Genomic DNA, 16,260 nt, shown 5'->3' on the forward strand with positions numbered 1-16,260 from the left:
GAGAGACACAGAGGAGACAAATTGTTGAATAAAGTCATTATTTTTGTTTTCTTCACGTAAAAAAAGTATTCTCGTCGCTTCATAACATTACAGTTGAATCACTGATGACAGATAGACTATTCTGACGATGTCTTTAATACTTTTCTGGACCTTGACAGTGTATTTTACTTGCCTCACAAGCCTCCGGGTTTTCATCCAAAATATCTTAAATTGTGTTCCGAAGACGAACAAAGCTTTTATGGGTTTAGAACGACATGGGGGTAAGTGATTAATGACAAAATTTTCATTTTGGGGTGGAGTATCCCTTTAAGTCACCTTAGTTTCCTCTTTAAAATCCAAATCCGTGAAAAGTCTCATTTTCTTTCTTTCTTTCTTTCTTTCTTTCTTTCTTTCTTTCTTTCTTTCTTTCTTTCTTTCTTTCTTTCTCCACCACCACTTACAGTCTTTTAAAACTTTTGTTCATGCCTGGCATTGTTTTTCCACAGGGTCATCTATTAGCATTCCCTGCGCTTATTTGGGTTTCTGTCTCCAATTTATACATTTATGCATGGGTACGAATCAACACAAGAACAGTCTGCTCCCTTTACAATGCCTGTTCTCAGAGGTCATGCCCATGCATAACAAAGAGCCTACTGTCTCTTTTGTGTGAATCAGCATGCACATTGTCTCTCCCGTTTGAGGAATAGTATCAACTTCAGTGAGAGAGACATGATTACATAATGTTCAGATTATGAGCAGGAGAAACACAAGACAAAATCAAATATGTAAACGATTGCATTCAGGTCTTTCGCAATCTTTTATTTAACATCTTCATTACAGATCAACTCTACATGTCATTTACATTCACAAAAAAAAAAAAAAAAAAAGGAAATAGAGAAACTAGAAAAGGAAAGACAAACATCACTGTTGGCTTGACAAAGCCTTTCCTTGAAATTTGAAAGCGTTAGTGTGTAGTTTGAATACTGGGGCAGTTTGAACACATACAGACTTATTTAGGTGGTTGATAGGGTATTGCTAGGGCATTGCTTGGGAGTTTTGGCTGGTTGTAGAGATTGTTTCATTATTTTTTACTATTTTAATATTTCTGAGCTCACAAACGCACTGAGGCGAGCTCCGCAGTACGCTTCTAACCAGCAGTCAAAGCAGTGTTATGTCACGCAAGTGTGTGAGGAAGACTGCGAGGGTTGAGTGCAATTTGGGACAGGGGCTATGGAAGGCTCCATACCATAAAATTTGGTCCATTTGCAATGATAGGATATGATATAGTATAAATATTTGGTGGATTTGGCTTGAAAGCTTTGTCAAGCCAACGCAATCACATTGAAGTAGCCAGACTGAGAGTGAAGAGGTCCTAGCATGTTAAATCAACTAAACAATCAAAAGCTGCTTTTGAAAACGTGTCTTAACATGATAAAGCTAAACAAGTATGAAATGCATAGGTTTGTAGCAGAAATATGTGTATGTAAAAATTTACTGTACATACATTAATGCAAAAGTATTTGTGCAGGTCAATACAGTATCTGTCTTTTTGCAGCATGTGGGCTCGGCAGACGTGGTCAATGCTATCATCTATGTTTTTGGGGAGCCTCTGGGTTCCTGTGAAGGGGTGGATGGATCCTCAGGCATCCTGGCTGGAGACAAGGACGCAGGGCGCTGAGAGGCTCGAACAGACCCTCGGCTGTGGGGCGAGGAGGGGGTTGGTGGGCTTTGACTGTGTCCCTTCCTCCGGCGATGGTGCGGTGGGGATTTACTGGGGGTGCGAGGGTATCTGCGAGAGGAGCGCGCTGGTGGCTCAAGCAAGTCTGATGGAGGAGGTACTGAGCTGCTGTAGCTTGGGGGGCTGCTGCTGTTGGAGGTGCATGTTTCACATGTTGACGCTGGTTCGCCGGGAGGACAATCCTGAAGATGTCAATTAAGTGCAGACATTTACAGTCTTCACACGCCTACATCAATGCACTTTCATATTATGAGGGTGCAGGAAACTTCTAGACTGCTCTTGTAGCACAGAAATATGATAATCTCATGACCTATTCTGCTGTACAGTATATCAGAATATGTGGTGAAAGCATGAATATTAATGACTAATGTAAAGAGATGTTGCAGTCAGGGTTCAAGCTTTGCTCTCTGACTCACAGACAGCTCTACTGAGGTAATGAACCACTCATCCACTTGAAAAGCTATTTTTAAACATAAAGCAGGTGTGCTGGGAGAGGGAAATTCAATAGTGATGTAATAATACCTTCTCTTTTAAGATGTAGAGTGATACAGGATTCCTGCGCTCGTGATCAGTCATTATTGGGATGGCTTCATCTAGAAACATAAATGAAAAATTAATAATATAATATAATAATAAACACATTAATTAAAAAATACTTCAATAAAAATACATGTCTGCCGAACACAACATGTTTGCTTGTTTTTAAAAATTGAGGGATGAGTCAAAATTATTTTCTGTGGTAATAAAAAATAATCACACATTTTAGCCTACAATTTTAATTTAAAATTTAATTTTTCTCTCCCGCATTATGCATCCTTTTCACAGACTGTGATGATGCGTTTCAATTTTCATTTATTATTATTATTATTATTATTATTATTATTTTTTTTTTTAATAATGTACAATTATAACACTATACTTTGTATTATATTACCTTTGCATCAAATTACTAAAAACTAGTTAATGCTGCTTGGTGTTTCTAATACAGCGGCTGTGGGAGTAATGAGAAATTTGCCTATATTATATTATATTATATTATATTATATTATATTATATTATATTATATTATATTATATTATATTATATTATATTATATTATATTATATTATATTATATTATTTTAATACAGAAGGATTAATAAAATATACAGTTAAATAAAAATCTTTAAAATCAATAAAAATACAAAATGCATGTCTGTTAAAATAAGTATTTAAAATAAACAACTGAGGCATGAGTCAATTTTTTTTTAATTAGAACATTTAATTTAATTCCTAACAAAACTTATTTATGCTTAATTAGTGAGCCTGTTTGCCCAGTGTGTATTTACACTGACCAACATTTAATATGGACAGTAAATTAATATCAGCATAATAACATACCCTCTGGCCTGATGTCTTGATACCTGATGTGTTGATTTTGTGAAATGGTTCGTGGTTTAATAGCTTTGGACTTCTGTCTTTTTGATCTGTGAATGAGAGTATTTGTGGTGACATACAGTTTACACCAACATTGTTAACTTAAGGATGGACGAGGGGCAAAGGAAAAAAAAGTCATACTTTTTTGAAGGCTTCCAGCAAGCACACACAGTTACAAGTGTGAGAAGAAGGAAGATGCCCACTGTAGACAGTATGATATAAAGAGAGCTCCTTTCTGGAAACAGGAGAACATTTTCAGCCGTTTTTACTTCTTAAAAAACTGCAAACATGACACAAATATGCACTGAATATGTACAGTTATTTTCAAATAACCCATTCTTACTGTAAACGGTGAGTCTGACTGGTAGACTTCTCATGCTACTAATAGGGTTCTCCACCATACAGCTGTAGATGTCATCATCAACCATCTGAACACGTGTGATGGTCAGGACCTTCTGATCCGGGGACAGCAGCAGACGGGTCTCGTTTAGTAATGGATGACCACCTTTTGCCCAGCCATAGGTGGTCTTAGTGCCTGTTTCATGGGTGCAGTTTAGTGTGAAATTCTCTGTCAGTTCCAGCACGGCGGAGGTGACCATGTGGACATGTGGCTTAGAGATTAGCTCTGGCAAAATATCAGGTATTGTTTTATTGCTATGAGTTACTGCTATAAGTAGATTATGATACCAGTTAGGATTGTGTTATGTTCGATTTTTCTTACCATCCACTGTCAGATCAATGCTGCTCTCTCCAGTGAAGGTGTCATCGGTGATGGAGATCCCTACTTCATAAGTGCCCTCATCAGACAGCTTGAGGTTATGAAGTAGCAGTGTTCCATTCTCAAACACAAGGATGCGGTCTCTGTATTCTGGTCGCAGGTTACCAATGATCTCCGTGCCAATGGACTGGACCACTGTAACAGGTTTGTCCCTTTTCAGCTGCCATTTGATTACAGGAGGATCCAGACTGGTGCTCGAGTATCGGACAGGGAGCAGAGCTTCTCCACCCACCGTCCCTCTGATTAGAGACTCGAGACTGGTGATGTTCACTCCCTGAACACATGCTGTGACATGAACAATCTAAGTCAGACATCTGATTTATGAGATAAATGTTAGTTTGCCAAAATGCAAAGAGATCAAGTCAGCACCAGTGACATAATTATCAAATACATTTACAAACAGTCATTTCATGAACTGTTGTTGACTGCCCTCAAAAAATATTTAGTCCTAATTTAAGGTTTCTGTTTTTGAATTGCCATGTTTTATCACAAAGAAATGAGAACACTTTATTTTAAGGACCAATTCTCACTATTAACTAGCATGCATATTTCTAGCATATTAGCTGTATATTGGTACTTATGAAGTCAAGTGAAGTCACCTTTATTTGTGTAGCACTTTATACAATACTGGTTGTGTCAGAAGCCCATATTATTTTCTTATTCTATTTTACCCCATACCTAAACTTAACAACTACCTTACTAACTGTTAATAAGCAGCAAATTTGGAGTTTAATGAGGCAAAAGTTGTAGTTAATAGTTAATTAATAATGAAAATTGGACCTTAAAATAAAGTGTGACCAAACAAGCTAATAAACTTAAATGTGATGCATATTTTTGAGCCATACATTAATGAAACGGGTAATAAACAGGTAAGATTCATAGTACAAATAAAATGAATGTGTTTTAAATCAGGTTTATATATTTATCATCAATAAATCTTATATATCTTATAATAAAACTTGTTATAATCTCATACATTTGAACTGATTGAATATTCCTCGATCCTCATTTTAATAATGTTTACACTTTTTAGCTGAATAAATGAATAAATAAAGAGTAATTAATTATTACCTGTCTTTATTATGACTGATACTGTAAAATCATGCCATTTTTTATAAAATTTAGCATTGCATTTCTTTCGTCATATTATAGAAGTAGTGACAATCTTTTATTTTGAATTGTGACACATTTCAGTCAAACTAAAAAAAAAATCTTCTTTTTCTTTTTTTTTTTTTTAAAGAATTGTTCAAAATAGGGCCAACAACATGCGTTTAGAAAACAGATGGATTTCTATTTCATTCCAACTTTAGGTTGTGTTCACTTTAGGTGATGGTTAGTGCATGCAGATTTGGCATTCCCCTTATTATTGTTTCCACACAGAGGGAAGATTACACTTAATTTGTCAGTTTGGTAAGGCCTCACCCTGCCTTCTTTCTGACTTCACTGCAATCTTGTGCATGTAAAGATATAATAACACTCATCAGACCCCATTGTAGAGAGGGCAACAACATAACTTATGTAAAACACACTTGCACAGTCCAAGACACTTTTTACAACTCTTTCAGATATTGATGACTAATATCACAAAGTCACAAGCCAAAAATGAGTCACAGCTCTGTTCTGACAGGCTCACAGACAGCAGGAAAAATAATAACAAATAACAAAATGTAACTAACTATTTAATCATGCATAGTTATAGCCATATACCATTTAAAAGTTTGGGGTCTGTAAGATTTCTTTAATGTATTTGGAAGTACATTTAAAAAACTACTTTCTTTATATATATATATATATATATATATATATATATATATATATATATATATATATATATATATATATATATATATATATATATATATAAAATGTAATTTATGTTTTTGAGGCCAAAGTTGAATGGACCTTCAGAAATTATTCTAATATGCTTTAGAATATGCTTAATTATTAAACGTCAATGCTTCATTCTTAAGAATATTTATTTTACTTTTGTACGGTACTATAAATATTTAAGTAGGTCACCTATTAAAGCTGTAATTCTAATGATTCTAATGTAAAGCATCAAAGATTCTCATTCTCTTTGTCTGATAACCAGCAGAATAAAGCCTGTGTGGAAACAGCTCATCTCCTTAGTAACTGCAGTGGGAAAGGCCTGCCAGAGATGTGCACACAAAAGCTTGAATTGTTTGGACCAGTTTCCTGGCGTGAAAAGGACCTACAGAGCGACAAACAATCAGTGTGATTAGATAAAAAGTGACACATGGGGCTCCTGTGACTCTGTTGATGACAACATTGGCCGATTGTACAAAACAAACAGCTTTTAAAAGCAGTCATGATGCGAGGATAGGAATGGGTTTTCACGATGTTGTAAATAGCAATATAAAGTACATTGTAAGTTGTCTTTGTCCATCTAATAACTTATTGTCTTAATGCTGATATCTGCTCTGACACTGCTTCAGACAGGCACAGCATTACACTGTACTAGACTACAGAAACCTAAAGAAACAACATTTTTATTTTACTCAACTTTCTTTTTTTCCATTTTCATTTGAGTGTGGTATAGCAATGTTCAGTGTTTTTTTTTTTTAGTCATACTCATAATGAATGAATGTCACTGCATTGTACAACCCAATATCAAATCCAATGGAATTTGTTTTAACCCTGTAAAGGCTGACATATGAAAAAAATAGTCAGAAAAATCTATTTCTGTTGGCTTTTTTCTCTCTTTTTTTTTTTTTTTTTTTTTTGCATGGAGGGAAAAAACACCTCAGTTTCATTCAGAGGCTCAAACTGAACATATGTGTAAATATGCAATTTGGTGCAATTGCTGATATTTACATGTCCAGAAAGTAAAATTAAATTCTGAAAGCTTGTAATTTAAATTGTGAAATCCTGTATAGCAGACAACTTAACATGCATAGACATATCAGTTGTCACTCTATAGCCCAATAATATGTTTTTGTAAGATGATATTTCAATTCTTAGATTTATGATCGAAGCTTTATAGTTTTTATTGTGGTGGAAAACATATAATGCAATGCAGTGCAATGATGACTGAGAGGCAAATAAATGTCCCTCAAAAGCCTGATGTTTAATTTTTGATACTCATATTTAGATTTTTTCTAAAAAAAAAAAAAGTTGCTTCAGTCCAGTAAGTGAAATATTACTAACAATATAAAAGTTATTCTCTTGTTTACTATTTAATTTTTTTTAAAAAGATTGAAAAAGATTTAAAAGCAAAAGACGCGTACCAATTTTAGAAATGCCTTTTGGAAAAAGAACTTTGGTATTGAGATTTCTTTAACCAGCCATAACTAGGCTGCAAGTCCTTGATCTAGGCCAACAACATTATCATTCGCTAAAAAATTACATTTGTCCCTCTTACCTGAGTGAATCAGAATGGCAAGGATCAAGAGGAGAGGAGCAGCAAAAGCAGCTGATGCCCAAGAGAAAGCCTCCTTCTGTGCCTTCATCTTGGGTCTAAATTTCATAGTCTTCCCAAAACAATTAGCATGATTTATTCACTCTGAGCACGTCCCCCACCTCAGAGTCCTGCCATTCCTTCCGAGGCTGGGCTATGCCATGTTGCTGACAAACACACACGCATAAACACAGACCTGCACTCACACACACATGTGCATATGCACATGCATTCTCACAACCAGTGCACTATGATGGCATGTTTGTGAGTCATTGAATGGGTCTGTTTGTGTAGGGGAGAAGGATGTTGTTGCTTCATGGTCTGACTGTTTAACAGCGTTCTTTACAAAAAATAATAATGCAACATGCAACATAACATCTCAAGTTAGATGAAAAAAAACTTTATGAAAGAAAATAATGGAAAAATTACAATGATAAAACAGTATTGACAGTATTTTAAAGCAATAGTTTACCCCAAAATTAAACTTTTGTAATTATTTACTTGCCCTCATGTCGTTCCAAACCTGTATGACTTTATTTTTTCTGTGGAACACAAAAGAAGATATTTTAAAGAATGTTGGTAACCATACAGTTTCGTAGCAGTTTCCATTGACTTTCATTGTATTTGTGTCCATATAATAACTGTTTGGTTACCAACAGTCTTCTAAATATTTTCTTTTGTTTTCTGCAGAAGAAAGAAGTCATAATGGTTTGCAATAACATAAGGTTGAATAAATAACTTCAAAATGTTAATTTTGGATGGACTATCTCTTTAAGACTCACACAAGTGCCTGCCTCTCCTGATAAACTTAAAAAGAAGAATTAAATTAGAAGGGGAGAGCAGGCATAAAAAACCTAAGAGAAAAAATTAAGCTGATCTGGTATCTGATTTGCCATCAAACAACTGATCACAAGGCATATCAAGAACCAGAACTTTTGCTGATTATTAATCATTTTCTGTATACAGTATAAAGGTGATACATCTTTCCATCTGTCTCTTTACAACACTTTTTCTTTGTTATAAGCTGCATTAATCTCTGTGCTTGTGTTTTATTAATTAAATCATGTAGTAAAGCTTTTGATCTCTAAAATTCCCCACAAGTTTAAAGATTCTTTCTATAACAACCTTTTAAAGACTTTATGTAGACAGCTGGGATTCAAAGGGCACATTTATACAATGCTGCCCTCCACTGGTTTGAAAGCACTAAATTGACCCCTCCTTGATAGTGGCTCTTAAAAGTCTCCAGATGAAACTGGGGGCAAATATAATATAATATAATATAATATAATATAATATAATATAATATAATATAATATAATATAATATAATATAATATAATATAACATAACATAATATAACATAACATAACTTTCCTGGACAGGCACTATACAGGCTAGGAGCTACTAGCAAAGTGAACCTTATCAAAATTCACATTCACATATATGTTCACATCTAAGTGAACCTCATAAGCCAACTTATTCATTTTGGACACTTATAATATAATATAATATAACATAACATAACTTTCCTGGACAGGCAGTGTAGGTAACATGGTTTCTGTAATAAACAAAAGCCATATTTACCAACAAAAAAGAGAGATGAAAGCTGAACATATGAGCTTACAGAAGCAGGAGGCAACACTATAGCAGATTTTGTCTGTGTTGCCATTGGAAACCTGAGTGAAATTCATATTTCTTTTCTCTCCCACCCCCGGCTGAGTCCCTGGACGTGTCAGAGTGAGTGGGAGCCAACGTGGGCGTAAAGTGGGCTCAGAGGCTCCAAAGCAACTTAAGGCTCTCATCCCACAGCGCAACACAGCACAGGATATTCAGTTACTACTCACGGATTCAGACATGCTGGGGTTGTTGCTATGCTGAATTCCTTGAGCTGTGATTTGCTTTGATATGAACTATGTGCCTTAAAGCACCTATTTTTGAGAATGGCTCTTGAAGAGTATTTTAAGTTAAGAAAATAGTATTTTTTAAGAGGTGTGTTAATATGTGAAAGATAAGGAAACATCATTTTATGATAAACACACACTTCTGTGAGAAGCAGTAAATTTTGTTCATAACATACAAAGATGAAATGCCACATTACACAGAGAAATTCCCTCAGCTCTTTAAAAAAAATGTCAGGTAACCTAAATATGTGCCTAATGTAGTAATATCTAAATTAATTGGTTCTCTTTCGAGGTGGAACTTCGACAGTGTTTCATCGAGTTTATTCTATGGGGAACACCATACGCCTGACTGGTGTCTGAAGCATATGCAACCTCATGCCAATATTCACTGGCAATGACAGTCAGTGACGTCACAAGTGGAGAGCCAGTTAGTATAAAAGGGTATCTGCAGTACATGTCATCAACTTTTTTAAATCTTCAGAAGCCGTATGTTTGTAGCACATGCTATTGAAGACATTGGAGAATTCAATCAGCAAGTGTTTCAGAAAGTGTGTGCCTCCATGTCTCGTCATATGACACCTGAGGAAACCTGGTTATATGGTTGTTTGCTTGGGAGAGGAGTACACACGTTCTGTGACAAGCTCACATTGAGGAAGATCCGCTTGCACTTTGATCTCTTCTCCAGTAATAGGGACAAATGTCTACACCCCACAGTTTCTTTTCCACTGCTGCTGAGGCAGCTTGAAGACTTAGACTGTGTGGATAGCAGATTGAGCTGGGCAAAGGTTTTCAGAGTGTGGTTGCTCTTTCTCAATCCTTGATTACTGGCTTGAACAATCTGGTGGATCAGGAGGCCCAGTCTCAGGCATCTTCTGATGCAGTAGAAAGCATGCTGCTGCAGTGCCATATCTCTCTGAGGAGTTGGATGTGATTGGAAAATGGATGCAGCAAGCTCTCCTATCAGCCCCACATGCGAGAAACTGTTGGATTTTATGGCCAGTGCGCACAGCTAAAGTAAATTGGATATGTGTCAGGAAGCCATGATTGTCCCTCCCCCATGAGCCTGTCATTTCTTCCAGGTGCTCACACTGAGTTGGAGAGATTATGGAAAAAACCATATTGTGCTCTCTAATTTCCCTTTCAGCAATTATGCAAATGTAGAGGATTGTGCAAGCTAGGATATGTGTAGATGTTGAGGAAATGCTGGCTGCGCTGAACTGCGCTGCACCACAGACTTGTCCATCCTTCTTGATGCCCTGGTCTCTCCCTCTGGACTTGGCACTCCAATTGAGATGGTCGTAGGACAGTTCAGAGAAGTGAGGACACACCATCTGAGGAGGGTGCTGGGGGCACAAGAGGTTGTTAAGTGCTTACATCAGGCTCAGACTGGATTAATGAAGAAAGTTGATTGTGGTGAGATGATGCATCCCTTCTGGTTCCAGCTGCCTTCTTCATCTGAAGTAGAGTCTTGAGATTGAAGGAAAATAAAATAATCTTCTTTCTTGAACTCCTTCAGTGCCTCTAGAGGGCATGAGCCTCAGGGACTAATAAAATTACAATACAAGTGTTCCATCAATTCTCCTCCATCATATACTGTAGCTGTGAGGTTATGAGAATGGCACTTGAATGGTATGCAGGTCCATCAGTACTAAACACAGACTCTGTGTTGTCATTTGTTGTCCCTCCTGAGGAGGTTTGAGATTATTTCGCCTTTCCTCAGTCTTGTGTTGACTCAATTTTTCTTGCTGAATTAGCAGGGATTGAGTAGGTTTTGTTTTAGTTTTTAAAACAAAACAGTACTGCCATGTCCATGTATTTAGCGTGGTGCTATAGAGCAATTGCATGTGTTGCTCTTGCTCCCTCTGCTCTGTCACTTGCTCCCTCTAGTCAGGCTATGGGTTGAGAAAGCTCAAGGTATTTATGTAAGGCAGTATAGATTTCCTCTACTTAGTTTATCTCCCTCCCTAACTATTGGGCTGCAAATCCTTTTCCTGTTTAGCACCCAAACTCTGGAACAATCTACCTAGCATTGTTCGGGAGACAGACACACTCTGTCAGTTTAAATCTAAATCAAAGACTGATCTCTTTAAGCTGGCATACACATAACACACTATCACATTTCTATAATTCAGATCCATTGAAGGATTGTTAGGCTGCATTATTAGGTTAACCGGAACCAGGAACACTTCCCATAACACCTGATGTACTTGTTACTATCAGAGTCTGTTCCTAGTTTTGGTTGTGTTTTGTTCCCCATGTGCTCCATGACCCAGTTTCTGTCTCCAGGTTATTGATTTCAGTCCAGGTGTTTCCTGTTTGTTTTGATTGAATCCAGGTGTGTCTAGTTGGTAGTCCCTATTGTATTTAAAGAGTATTCAATTCCCTGTTTCTTTTTCCGGTATTGTTGATGTCAACTCCTTGTGCTACGTGTGATTCCCCGCGATATGAATCAATTCCTTGGTTTTGTACTCCTGGTCTCCTGGTCTCTGTGTTCCTCGCTCCCTGTTCCCGCACCGTAGCAAAACGTGACAGGATACCAGACCAAACACGATGACTATGGCTGAAGACAGGCTTTGGTGTCTGCAGCAGGGCGGTTGGGAATTGGAGAGGTATGTGGAAGAGTTCCTAGAGCTTTCCAACTTTTTTAGAGCTCTTTCCTTGAGCTGGGTTGACTCTGTACTCTGTGTCTGTTTATGGCTGGGGCTGGATGATGACGTAATCGGCTGCGATCTTCCCACTAGTATTTTTACCATGATCGAACTGGTTAATCATTTCCTTTATTTAAATGAGTTAATGTGGAGAGAGAAGAAATTCAAAACGATCATCATCCAGTCCCTCCTGAAAACCACAGAGCCTCACCAGCTCACCCTTCGCCAGGAACCTCCACATACCCAGCCAAATGTTCCGACCACCCATCTCCTCCCTGCATTGTCTCTGTCTTCAGCCCAGAAAAGCCAGCAGTTCCCGAGTCAAGCCCGCCGGCTATCAATATGGCAAGCCCACCAAACATTAAAGGAGCTGTATGTAAGAAATCTATTTCAATTAATCATAAAATGGCCCTGATGTGTCACTAGACATTAAGAAATCATGTTCATTTCAAATACTTATATCACTGACAACAGTAGTCCGGTCAGGATATTGTCATTTAAAAAGTGGACTTGCAGCCCTCAACTGATGTTGATGTTGTCATTTTGTGTTTTGGCCTGACGCGCCTCCCTCCACCCTATCTACCAATCACAAAGTCAGTAGTGTATCGGGATCCGTGTTGCCAGCTTTGCTGTAACCTACCCTAACTCCAGTCGGATAAAAATGTCTAATGTTACTAAATCAAAAAGACCTCGTTATAATTCAGAAATTTGTTGTGACAAAGTCCGAAATAAAACCAGAATTTGTATTGGAGATGCTTTTGAAAGATGGAGACGGCTGAAAACGGAGAAGAAATTGAACACAGACGCCAACGTTGCTAATTTTCTCCTGGACAGGTAAGATTCATCTATGCTTGGCTTGGCTAACTTGTACTTGATGTCAATGGACATTTCATATATTCATGACAGTCGAACAAAGTTATGCATGTTTGTGCAAAGTAACATAACGTTAGCTCACATTGAATTGTGCTAACATTAGCGATGCATTACAGAAGCCCGTTTCTCTGTCATTATGCTGAGACGCTGAGGAAAACAACATTAGCACGCCCATTATGGCAATTTGAAACGTAATTGAGACAGTAGCCTAGACTAACAGTTACCGTTCTGTCTGTCACGTACGAGCATAAATCTTTACGATTATACTGTCACATACGAGCATACATCTTTACGATCATACTGTCACATACGAGCATAAATCTTTACGATTATACTGTCACATACGAGCATACATCTTTACGATTATACTGTCACATACGTGAAATCTTTATGATTATATTTAACTAATGACAATTAGTACATTTTTTAAATACATAATTACTTATCAAAATATCTCTCATGAAGCAATAAACATAATTAACAGGAAAAAAAACTTACTGTGTAACTGTTACGTCTGGAAGCTCATTGAAGCAGCTTACGTTTCTGCTGAATCCTGCAGCTCATCTGGCAACCTCGAGTCGGGGGGGGGGGGGGGTACACCGCTCTACAGTATTTTTATAGTGATTGCAGTACCAGTTTAGGCCACAATCCTACATACGGCTCCTTTAATATGGCAAGCCCGCCAAGTGTTCATGTGGCAAGCCCGCCAAGTGTTCTTGTGAGCCCAGTGTTGGTTCCAGACCCAGTGCCCGCTCCTCGTAAGTGCCTTCCAGAGCTCACTCCAGTGTCGGCCCAGCCCCAGAGCATAGCTCACAGAGGGCTCCTGATCCCCAGTCAAGCCAAGGAAGGGCTCCTCATCCCCAGTCAAGCCCATGGAGGGCTCCCAAATTAATCCCAGGAAGGGCTCCCGTTCCCGAGTATAGCCAACGGAGGGATCCCGATCCCAAGTTATGCCCAGGGAGGGCTTCTGTTTCACTATTATGCCAAGGGAGGGCTCCTGATCCCCAGTTCCACCCAGGAAGGGCTCCTGATCCCTAGTTCTGCCCAGGGATGGCTCCTGATCCCCAGTTCCACCCGGGAGGGCTCCTAATTCCCATTTCCACCCAGGGAGGGCTCCTAAACCCCCTGTTAAGCCCAAGGAGGGCTCCTGATGCCCCGTTAAGCCCAGGAGCCCCGTTAAGCCCAGGGAGGGCTCCAGATCCCCCGTTAAGGCCAGTAATTTTCCCCTCCCGAGTCCCCTGATTTGCCATGGCACACCGAATTGATTGAATCCTAGTGTGTCTAGTTGGCAGTCCCTATTGTCTGTGCGAGTATTCAGTTCTCTGTTTCTTTTTCCGGTATTGTTGATGTCAACTCAAAGGGATGTATGCTCCCCTTTGGTGGGGTGCTTCTGTAGTTCTCTCCAGATGATCAGTATTACAAACTGACTAGTAGATTTGGATCACTGATGATCCTTTTCAAATTTTTTTTTTTTTTTTTTTTTTTTTTAGTTTAACCATTTAATATAATGAGGCATGGATAAGTGCTTTTACTCAGGTCTGGATTTCTCCTCTAATTGATCTAGGGTCATTAAAGTGGAATAGAAGCTCCCCTGTGGGCTGCTCCCTAACCATGTCAAAATACTGGTGAGAGATGCCTGACATAGTTGAAGCTATGTTGAGTATTTTCCTCTTAGAGCTATGCTCTTGGGGCATATATAAGGCTGAGACTGGTCCCACGAGGGAGGAATGTTCCTTTAGAATAAAGAGTTGATGATGTGTATTGCAGGTGCCTTTTTATACTCATGTGCACTCTGCTTCTGACGCCATGGACTGCCATTGCCAATGAATACAACGGCACGGTGAAGCTTGAGGCGATCTCCATTATCGCAGGGGAAAAACCAGGAAAAACTAAAAGACTTTTCAAAAACAAAAAACAAACACGGGGAGAAGGGCCGCCAGTTACTGTCTTGGTTCGTGTATTCGGTCATATTTGCTACTGTGTTGGAGTGAGAAACGAGGAGAACATCAACAAGGAGATTTTAATGAAATCAAGGGAACCAGGAAAACACAAGTAGCTGAGGAGGGGTTGACATCAACAGACATTCACAATACCGGACAAGGAAACATGGAAACACACACACGGCTTAAATATTAAGGGAGCTAATGGGACACACCTAGGATAAATATAACTAAATGGGGAACAGCTGGAAACAATAAATAATCATAATAACGACAGGAATGGAAAAGAACAAATATGGGCAAAAATATAACACATGGGAAAACAAGGACACGGAACAAGTGGGGACCATAACACAAAACACAGAACAGAGTCTGACAAAATTAAGTTTCTCTTTCAAGATTGCAAGTGGTTCAAAATGCAGCTGCTAAGCTCCCGACTGGGGTCAAAAAAAGATTGTTGGTGGTTCTATGTGCAGCTGCTAAGCTCTGGTTACCGGTTCGTTACAGAATTTAGTTTAAAATTCTGTTAATGGTCTGTAAATCTCTAAATGGTTTAGCACCTGCTTATCTGACTGATCTTTTATTGGAACATGGTTCAGGAAGATCTTTGAGATCATCAAATCAGGGACTATTATTGTTTTCAAGGACAAAATTAAACATTTGCAGTAGCTGGTCCAAGATTATAGCTTGTCAGTTAATATAAGGACTTCCTCAACTTTAAGTCCAAACTGAAATCTTATTTGTTTGACATAGCTTTTTATCAATGATTTAGGAATAGCTGTTTGTTACCTGCTGTTTTTGTCCTACTGGCTTATTGTCTTATTGCAGGAATGGATGTTTGCTACCTGATGCTTTTGACTTATTGTCTGTTTTTATGCTATTTTATTGTATTTTATTTAATATTGTTGTTTATATTATGTACAGCAAATTGATCAACAGATGTTGTTTTAAATAGTGCTTTATAAATAAAATGACATTGACACTGACATTGAATATTGGTGTGAGGTTACATGTGCTTCAGACACCAGTCACGCTGATGGTGTCAATTCCACGACACAGTGTCTCATTCCCCTTTTATGTCAGTCATTCAGTCAGTCAGTCAGTCAGTCAGTCAGTCAAAACACAGCGCTGTCCTTTAAAGCAGGGGTTTTCAACCCTTAGATCCAGAGACTCTCTGCCAACTTCTGACACATTGTGACTATGTGACACATTGTGCTGATCTCCCCACCCCCCCACAGAACCCCTGTAGAAACTTAACAGGCTTCTGTTAAAAAATGATTGCAGCACATTTTCACTTTTTTACCATGAACTTCTATCCACATTGCAGCCGATTTTTAATGAAATATAATGGCTTTTACACATGCATAGCTTGCAGCAGTCTTGTACAACTGCTCTATTTTAACTGCTTGATCTTACTGAGGAGGCTGAGTAGATGTAATAAAAACTCTTTCAGGGGACAGGGTAAGAAGAGATAATTACAACACGCTCTACTTTCTCCTGTCCATTGTGAGTTGTGTACTGTAATTAAAACATGAGTTCTAGAGGCACTCTTTCACAGCCAACAAAGAATG

The 16,260-nt window shown here is 38.2% G+C and overlaps 1 protein-coding gene across 2 annotated transcripts; it reads right to left on the minus strand.

Moving 5' to 3' along the window:
* Positions 1 to 262: 262 nt before the first annotated feature.
* On the minus strand, positions 263 to 7,411 carry LOC109107779 (hepatocyte cell adhesion molecule-like). 2 transcript variants are annotated; one of them, XM_042756986.1, is made up of 7 exons: positions 7,293 to 7,411; positions 3,854 to 4,195; positions 3,476 to 3,667; positions 3,274 to 3,367; positions 3,097 to 3,182; positions 2,240 to 2,310; positions 263 to 1,899 (listed from the first exon to the last, which is right to left on the minus strand). In XM_042756986.1, the coding sequence occupies exons 1-7, from the start codon at positions 7,396 to 7,398 to the stop codon at positions 1,570 to 1,572; spliced, it is 1,221 nt and encodes a 406-aa protein (XP_042612920.1). In that variant the 5' UTR covers positions 7,399 to 7,411; the 3' UTR covers positions 263 to 1,569. The 2 variants fall into 2 exon arrangements, with proteins under 2 accessions (XP_042612920.1, XP_018976530.2); XM_019120985.2 differs by having other exon boundaries at positions 3,476 to 3,757.
* Positions 7,412 to 16,260: the final 8,849 nt, after the last annotated feature.

This window comes from Cyprinus carpio, chromosome A5, assembly GCF_018340385.1.
Source record: "Cyprinus carpio isolate SPL01 chromosome A5, ASM1834038v1, whole genome shotgun sequence".
In the NCBI taxonomy this organism is placed as follows: Eukaryota; Metazoa; Chordata; class Actinopteri; order Cypriniformes; family Cyprinidae; genus Cyprinus; species Cyprinus carpio.

Coding starts and splice junctions, on each gene's coding strand:
- LOC109107779 (XM_019120985.2), bottom strand. CDS start 7,398: ATGAAATTTAGACCCAAGATGAAGGCACAGAAGGAGGCTTTCTCTTGG. Junction 3,758..3,853: donor CATTGATCTGACAGTGGATG/GTAAGAAAAATC, acceptor ATATTTTGCCAG/AGCTAATCTCTAAGCCACAT. Junction 3,368..3,475: donor AGTCAGACTCACCGTTTACA/GTAAGAATGGGT, acceptor TCCTGTTTCCAG/AAAGGAGCTCTCTTTATATC.